Source organism: Tachypleus tridentatus, chromosome 8 (genome assembly GCF_004210375.1).
Source record: "Tachypleus tridentatus isolate NWPU-2018 chromosome 8, ASM421037v1, whole genome shotgun sequence".
Taxonomy (NCBI): Eukaryota; Metazoa; Arthropoda; class Merostomata; order Xiphosura; family Limulidae; genus Tachypleus; species Tachypleus tridentatus.
This window is the reverse complement of record NC_134832.1, coordinates 125,598,699-125,608,195: the sequence shown is the minus strand read 5'-3', so window position 1 is coordinate 125,608,195 and position 9,497 is coordinate 125,598,699. Positions and strand designations below refer to the sequence as shown.

At 28.4% G+C, this 9,497-nt stretch overlaps 1 protein-coding gene across 3 annotated transcripts in view; it reads left to right on the top strand.

Annotated features, from left to right (window-relative positions):
• The first annotated feature begins 466 nt into the window (after nucleotides 1-466).
• Nucleotides 467-9,497, top strand: part of LOC143223431 (adapter molecule Crk-like) — a 63,576-nt gene continuing 54,545 nt past the window's right edge. For all 3 annotated transcript variants that reach the window (XR_013012914.1, XR_013012915.1, XM_076451413.1), the window contains exons 1-4: nucleotides 467-1,799; nucleotides 5,600-5,722; nucleotides 7,716-7,869; nucleotides 9,197-9,247. Coding sequence is in view for 1 of the 3 variants with exons in the window: in XM_076451413.1 (XP_076307528.1) it covers nucleotides 1,765-1,799; nucleotides 5,600-5,722; nucleotides 7,716-7,869; nucleotides 9,197-9,247 (363 nt within the window). In the remaining 2 variants the exon portion in view is untranslated. The remainder of the gene's footprint in view (nucleotides 1,800-5,599; nucleotides 5,723-7,715; nucleotides 7,870-9,196; nucleotides 9,248-9,497) is intronic.

The following is a 9,497-nucleotide window of genomic DNA, read 5'->3' as shown; positions in this document are numbered from 1 at the left end:
TAGTTAAGTAGTTAAAATTGAAATAGTATCTTTTATAGCGATAAAAATCGGCATAATAGAGATTACTTATTATATACTTCTACGTAACTGCAAACAAACCAACCAAAAGAATAACATTGTTTAACAAAAAAAGAAGTAAACCAATAGATAGCGCCGTAGTCAAGATTATTGTCATGTGGCTATTTGACATTTTCATAGACTCAATCTGGTATCGAAGAAAGGTTTAAAGTCTTGTGTATATAATAATAAAACGAATATGTCCAATTCAATTTCATATTTTATCAAAAATAAAATGTATATTTATACGTGTATGCTTAATATCAAATATTCGGTTTTATATGTATATATAACTGCCATATTGATTTTTTTTTTTTTTTTTCATTTGGAAGCTCCTGTTTGGATGCGGAAATCGAAGGCAGAAATACCCGAGATGAGTCGAGCAGTCGGAAATCAAATCGTACGAGAGTTCTTTTGAGTTTAAAGAACACATAGAAACAGGAAGGGCGAGGAAGCAAGCTTCCTATGTTATTACGGTCGCTTCCGCCTCGTTTTGAGAGAGAGAGCTTTGAACATTAACTTGATTAGCCTTAACCGCTAACTGTTCTAACTCAGACTTATTCCTACTTGACTAGTCTTAGTCTTACAAGTTCATTTGCTGATTATATACTAATAGTATATTAGTATTACTTAGCATTAATTTATCGTGTTAACTCTAGGCCTAATTATAACAGAGTTACTTATTTTTGCAGTCTTATTTTTAACTGCTTAAATCATCTACAGCTGTATACAAGCTTTTGTATTAGTTTCCTGGTTAAAATTACATATTTGTTCATCTTTCACTTCAGCCTTCTAGGGCTGAATTAGGGAATGTTAATATTGTTTACTTTTGAATTTTGGTATAGAGTTACACTGAAGTTGAAACATAAACGAAGTTCCACTTTGTGATTGCAAAACTTAAAGGTTATAATAGTAAATATAAATTGGAATTAAAAACAACTAAAGTGTGAGAAAGTAACAGACATGCTATGTTAATAATTTAAATTTTGCATACTAGCTTTATCACATTACTAGATTACGTTGTAGGATAACAAATTTTGTACTGTACTCAGCCATTAGTTTTCGTTAGGCCTATGTTGTGGCTATAGCCTAGAACCTAGAACGTGAAGATAAAACTTTCTTATTTTGGACAAAAATTAGAATAATTACAGTTAAAATTTTGTTAGACTTAGGATACTTATTTTCTTTCAAACATATAAAAAATATTCTGTTAAAGCTAATACTAACATATATAATGCTTATTTTAGGTTGAAATCAACCATATATTTCTGCATTTGTAATGTTACAATGCAAGTAGACATAATTCATATACTGGTTTAAGTGTTAAGTTTTGGATATGATGTAAATATCTAGATTAATTTAGGTACATTGTGGTTATGTCAACAGAATTGTGCTAATGTATATATTGTTTTAAAATTAGTTAACTGCTCATAGTACATCTTTTTAGTTTAATTGCAATGTAGTCTGAACTTAAGCAATATTTTGGAATACTTGTCATTAAAAATATAGTGTAAAGACCTATGGTAAAGCAAAGGCGTGTATAACAATTCGACTTGACTTTAAGCACTGGGATATTATAACGGTGCTACTCACTTCTATTTTGTGATGCTGGTTATGCCAATTTGAAATTGAATCAGTCTTGAATTGAATAGAATTCGAGTGTAAGGAAAAGGCAAAAGTGTTCATTCCAGTTCATTGTACTGAATAATGGCAGGGAGTTTTGATCCATATGATAAAAACAGGTAAGTTCTGAACTTTACAATGGAGTTTAACTTAAATAGTTGCCTTGACAAAATAAGGAGTGATACTGTGATTCTAATACTACTATAGTAAAAGGTGTTAGAAGTATCTTTTTAAGAGATTCTTTGGAGTTTTAAAGGTCGTTTTTGAGAGGTCGTTTGCCAAAAAAAATTAGATACTTGAAGTGTATTTTTACACTTGATGTTCTTGCTTACATTTTATCACAATTTTCATTCACATTTACCTATTATATTCAGAGTGCTATATAACTTTTATCTTATTATGCTCATATGAGTATCATTCAAAATAAACATCAGACAAAAGATTTTCCTCAAGGCTTTATGTGAAATCAAAAATCAAAATTGTAAACCTCTCGTTTATAGTAGGTCAGTAGACAATGGTTAAGGTACTACTGAAAATAATAATAAAAAAAAAAAACTTTTCTAAATTATCTAGGGAAAAGGAAATGTAATACCATGAATGAAAACAAACGATGTAGGTAAATATTCAGAAAACTTGAAAGTGTGCTGGAAAAAATATTAGCAAAGAAAATCATACTGGTGAAGGTGGGCAAAGATTAGTTGATTGAATTGTCAGGTGGTTGGATGGTGTTTAGTAAATTGGTACAATGCTTTTGTTCCACTCCTTTTTTGTTTTCATTAATAATAGGGATAAAGGCAAAGTTCATAAGGTAGTTTACTTATTATATTAAACTGTCAAAATCTAAATATTGTCATTATAATTGTTTTCTTTTCAAAGTTGCTAAATTTAAATTATTAATGGCATGATTCTCAAAAATACCCAGCTAATAAAAATTAGTTTTTACAATTAATGTCACTGATTTTTTTTTCAACTTTCCCTGCCTAGTGAGAATAATCAGTTATTTGAATGTAATCAGTTAATCCAATGATTAGTTGATAAATAAATTTTAATTAATTCCTCAGTTCTTTCTAGCTGTATTGTTTGTTTTGAGATATTACAGAATGGCATGGATTAATTACAACTGTTTGGAGAAATATTTAATTATAGTAAGTTCAAGACTTTGCAGTTGGGTTATCGTGCAGTGATTTGGAGCATAGTTTAAATATATGGATGGTAATCCATTAAATAGCTTTACTGAAAAAGGGATCTTAGTGTAGTGGCAAACCATTCAGGGAAGCTAACAGATTTCAGAGTATATTTATAGATGTACTGATTATAAGTTAAAAGAGGTAAGTTTCTATAGAAGTCACTAGTTAGGCCTCTCTTGGAATACTGTATATAATTTTGGGTTACTTATCTAAGAAAGGACACTGACTTACTGGAATGGGTTATAATAATCAAATAGGGATGGTTAATGGGTATGACTTCAGTAATTAAGAGGGTCTTCCATAACCATGAATAAGAAACAAAATGTCTTGTACTTGTGAAATAGTAAGTAAAGAAGTAATATTTTTTAAAGTAGTGACTAAGAAGAAAGTTTGAAATAAATATTTTTATTCTAATGAAATCAGAATAAATCTAAAAGTAAGGTAAAATTACTATTAAAATATATAATAATTATTAATGAGAATATTTATGTAAGATGTTTTCTGAAAATAAAGTTGCTGCTTAATAACTATGCATTGAAAATGTATAATATGTGACCAATAGAATTTACCTGAGTGATGTAAGAATGTTTTTATAGTTTTGCTATAATTTAACTTATTATAGTTGCATAATACAGTAAATTACTGTTAATGTTATGACCAAAATATCCAACTCTGATTTATACAGTTGCTTAGACATGTTGAAAGTCAAAACATAATGTATTTTTTCTGAACATCAGCAAAAAATGTACACTACATAGCATTAACACAATTAATTTATTTACAGTTTCATTCAAGAGCTTAAATGTAACACTTATTACATAAATTTGTTAAGTTCTGAAATTAAATTCCACCTTTTTTAACTATTAATAATGTAATAAATGTTAATCTTCAACATGAAGTATTGAACATATCACTCCATGAGACTAAGTGCCACTGATTCCTTGTGACTAAGATACCATGTGCTTGAAATCATGGTAATTTCACTTGAAATTACAATTAAATTAGCAATTAGTAACTTCAGTACCATGGAATTTTATAAGCTGAAAGATGCCAAACACCTTATTGGACTTTGACTTTTCCATTACTTCTTACTTAATGCCCATGATTTGTTGTCAGACAAAAATAGACTAGCACATAGTCACAATTGTAATTCAATTGTTATTATTATTATCATTATAAAACAAACAAAAAACCCAGAAAAAAACACTCATTGAAACCACCAAATAAATAGCACTATAATAAGCTGTTACTTTGTGAACAGGAAAATCAAAGTAACTAAATAACACACTGCTGATTGATTAATTAACACTAAAATTGTTCAAGTGTAATTAATAGCTATTTTAAATTAAGGTTTAAAATATACGTACACAAGTTCAACTGATCAGTAGTATTTAATTTCTTTAGGGTTAAGGTCATGATTACAATAGAAATTCAACTTTGAGTTCTTATTCTGTAGTTATTTTTTATACCTGTTGTTCTTGTCTGTGAGTAATACATGATTGTGTAATGTAATCAGTTTGGACATGCCTGTGACTCGTGTATAGTATTTGACTTATAAAACTGAAAATTACAATGAGAAACATTTTAAGTAATTTTGCTTTTACACATTTTTACCAAGTACAAATACTGTACTCAAGCCAGACTTAAAAATATTTGTTTGTTGTAACCCAATCATCTAAAATTTAGACTCATTGAGAGAAACTTTTTCACATTATGACCTGGGAAATTTTTATTTTAACCAATTACTGTCATTATACTGACCAATCTAACAAAATTTACTGACTTTCAACTTTTTTTTCTAATCGTTGTATTGTTTTGTGGAAATTCAAGTGGGCTGTAACAATATAGGAGGATATCACCTGATTTACCAATCAACACCTCAGTGCATTGAGGTTTAAGAATTAAGGGTCCTCAGGACCCTTCACACTGAGCTAATAAATACATGACCTATGAGGGTATAATTTACTACTGATGGACGTAAATTAACAATGTGGTTAAAAGAAGTTTTTGTTGTATCTATTTCCAAAAAATGGTCTTAAGGATTAGGATCAGAAACAAATGCCAGTTTGGAGGGAGTATTCATAGTTTACTTGAATGGGATAAAAGAGAAGAACAAACCCTAAAATTGTCTGCCAGTCAATTCAGCTTTGTCAGGCAAGGTTAATATCAACCAGCAAGTGTATGTTGTGAAAGAATGTGAAATTTCTATCATTTACTTCATAGAATAAATGTCTATAGTACTCGTATTCATGGTTTAATGCATTATATTTTAGGTGACAGTGGAACTTGTGGTATTTCTGAAATTGTTTTTGTAAACCAATTTGAGAAAAAAAATTATCCACATTTTAAATCAGTTTAGGATTACAGGAAATGAAAATATTTGTAAGTAATTACGATATGTTTTCCACAGATGAGACAGTTTGCTGTGTAATATTTTGTACTGCTGTCTCTGTAGTAAGATTTTTGAAAATTGTTAAATTTACAGTCATTAAAGAGTAATTCAAAGAGAGAGCAGACGTACAGAATAATTGTGTTATTGAAGTATGAAAATCCTTGAAACCTTCTCGACTACTTGTAATTAAATTCTAGTGTTCTGTATATTTTTTCAGAGAATTCTTTAAACAGTTTCTCAAAGATTGCTGTTTAAGATGTATACAGTGCATATAAATGATAGTCTTGATTTTATACTGTGTTACTTTCTCTGAAGCTCAAGTTTGTTTCTTTTTCTGTAGTTGGTTTGTTGGTCCTATGACAAGGCAGGAGGCTACAGACCTGTTAATGGCAGAAAATGAGACAGGAATTTTTATAGTCAGAAACAGTACTACTATACAGGGAGATCTAGTACTGTGTGTCAGGTCTGCAATTTTAAATTTTAGAATATAAAGAAATAAACAAAATTAGTCATTATAGCTTAAGGATTTAGAATAGTAGTTTAATAAATGGAATTCTTTAGTACTTCATCTTTCTCAATTGTAAAATTGCATCATTTAATTTTGAAAATTATATTTAAAAAAATTTAAGTGATTCTAACAATTTTTAAAAATATTTCAGGATTGACATTTCTTTGGTAAAACAAAAAAGGTATATTTAACATTTTGCATAAGTTTTGAAAATAAAAATTTCAGGTTTTAGAATGATATCAGTTTCATTTAACCCAAAACATTAATGTTTGTGAATTTCCTTATTCTTTTCACAGCGTAATGGGGGACTAAAAGTTTAATAATAGGGAAGTCAAAACAGTCTGAACAAAGAGGCACAAACTTTAACATTGTAACTTCAATACAACTAATTTTATCAACTCGTTTTTTCCAACCTCAGTAAACATGTAATTAAAGCTTTTTTTCTGCTGTTTTTAGTATAAGTAAGTATAGCTTTTCGTGCAGAGGAGACTTACAAACATATAACTGATAGATGTTTAGTTTGGTGATATGTTGGTATTAAACTTAGTAAGATAATTTTACACTTAACTGTATCAATTTTGACTTCATGACAAGGCCACTGACTGTTAGAGTTTACACTGGGCCTTATTGGTTTAAGTAACTGCTTGAATAAACAAAGAAAATTACCAAAATTTAGCAAAATGTATAAGTAATTACAAAAAGATGTTTTAAACTAACTAAATGTTTCAAATGAAATCTTTCAATTAACAATTATAAAATTATCTTGTTTATAATTTAGGTATGTTTAAAAAGTTCTGATTAGTGTATATCAGTGATTATAAACACATTGAAGCTGGATGTGGTGTCTTGTGAAGCAAAACAGAGATAGAATTTACAGTTTTGTAAAATCTTTGGAAAGCTTTACAGGAATATAGAAAAATCATAAAAATTACTAATTGAAATGTAAATGAAAAGTAAACACATTTTATTGTTTTAAAAAATTCAAAGTAAGTCTTTGAATATCCAAAGTTTAGATTTCTTACAAATATCTCAAATTTAGAGAAGATGCGTGATCTGTAAAAGATACATGTAAAGTGTGAAACTGTTTCAACCTGAAGTATGTATTGTTTCTTGCATTACAATAGAACATGGCAGATGTGTAACATTGATATAACCAGATATTTAAGTGGTAAAGTATGTAAAATTCAGTTTTTTCTAAACTGAAATTGTTATTAGAATGTTATATGTAATATTTAGATATATATGTTGTATTAAAAATATCTCAACTGTGTGTATAATTGCAAGATTTAACTGTGCTTTTAAATGTTTTATTATTTTTCATAGCATTCTTGAAATTTTAATGTACCCTTTTCATCTTCATACAGAATTTTTTTCATACTTTTTAAGATGTCAAAATGGTTTGTAAAGAAAAATCTGTATAAGAATAATCTTAACATGAACACTAGTTAATTTATTATGTCCAGGACTTTTGAAATATTGCAGAAAACAAAAGTTTTATCATTGTGACATTAAATGAAGCTAAACATTATTCTTGATGACCCATGTACACACAGAATTAAGGTTTATAGGCCTTTGCTTCGTTCAATGTGCATTGTGCACATTCATGAGATTTTTTACTGTTTTTTCCTACTAAGTAGTATCAGTGTCATTTTTTGGAAGTGACTTTTACTAGATGTATAATGTGAAGAGATTTTAATTTTACATGAAGAACAGAGGTTGTATGTGTAATATGCTTTATGTATAATGTGTGTGTGTGTGTGTATATATATATGTATGTATATATGGTTTACATGCATATATCTGTCAATAACAAATACACACAAGCTACAGATACAACTGAGCTTTTACATCTACAGTTACAATAGATAAAAATAAGGTAATCACTTGGCTTATATATGATTAATTACAGTGCTTTTGGCCTTTTCTTTTTTCTTTCTCTCATTTCTAGAGAGGACAATAAAGTAAGTCATTACATAATAAATAAAATACAGCAAGGAGACCAGACAAGGTTCAGAATTGGTGACCAGATGTTTCCTGACATCCCTTCTTTATTAAACTTTTATAAACTTCATTATCTGGACACCACACCACTCATACAGCCAGTAAGTAAATGTACATTTGTAAGATTTTGAATAATGTGTAGAATGATTAATGAAGAAATTGATACTTGTTTAGCTATTTGAGACTTCTGATGTAATAAAACTAACAAATTCAAGTGTTAAAACACATATAAATGATTGCATGATTTTTATGCATACTACTGTTGTATTAAAGTATGTGTCTATGGAATTTTTCTGACTCAATATAGCCAGTAAGTAAATGTATTATTTGTAAGATTTTAAATAACCTGGAGCATGATTAATGATAAAATTGGTGTGTTTTTCTAATATGAAACTTTTAGTGTAATAAAATTATTGTATACATGTGTTTCTATACACGTAAATAATGGTTATATAATTTTTTATACATAATACCTTTGTATTGGAGAATGTGATGGTGGAATTTCTCTAATTCAGTAGGGACAAATTTCCATTGTTCTCCATTAACATTTTTTAATTATTTGATGTTATCATTTTCATGCTTTGAATCTATATGAACATTTATTAGTTGAATTGTGAGGTATGTAATATGATTTAATAACCTAATTTTGCAATGCTTAAATTCAAACATTTTCATTATGCATTTTGAAATGAATACATGTACAAATGATAGGTACAAAATTATTTTTATCTAAAGCTGCACCTGCTTTTTAACATACTTTTTGTAAGTACACGATTATTAACCGTTTAAATCATTCTAAGTAAATACGTATCGCAAGTAAGGTTGATATATTTTAAATTTGTGTTTTTGACAAACTTCCACAACATTTTACTGTATAATTTCAGGTATGTTTTGGTCATGCCCTGTGTATTTTCTTGTACTTTGTGTTACATAAGAATGTATACAATTGTAATAGTTGTATTTGCTTTTTTTTCAAAGGGAACAAATCATTGAACAAAATCAAATTAAAAAAATATAGATACTTATAAAAACTGAGTAGTAGTGTTATCTTTGTGTTTAGAGTAATAAATAAATTCTGTGAGTATAGTTTTTTAAAATGTTTAAATATGGTCACTGCTCAACATAACTTAAAAAAACAGTCTTTTAAGGTAATAGCTTTAGGTTTTATTGTTTACTTTTACTTGTAATGTATTCTGTATTATGCTGTTTATTTTGTACCACATCACCCAGGTCTGGTTAATCTTAGTTTATTGACATATTTTTAAATGAACTCCCGTTTCCTTAAAATAATAAAAATAGCTTTTCTTGTGAAGATACCTCTCTTTAAACGAAACAACCAATACATGATGAGTGCTTGAAAGTTTAAAAATAGTATTATGTGTTTTGATTAGGTGGTCTAAAGATAAACACAGGATGTTTATTTTACAGGCTGAGAGAAAAGTGGAAAAGGTTAGAGCGAAATATGACTTTACTGGAAGTGTAAGTGCAAGTTTTTTTGTTTTGTTTTCTAAATTTACTTACATCGCATACATTATTATTTATGTTAGTGGGAGAGTTATTGAAACTAATGTCTAAGCATCTATTGTTAGGTTTTATCTAGGATTAAATTCTTGGCCAGAATATGACAGTTTCAAAAACTGTGAAGTCAATGGTAAGCTTATGGACTACCAGTTTTAAAATCTGCAGTTTGATACCTTAAGGAGCTTAGATAGCTCACCATGTGCCTTTG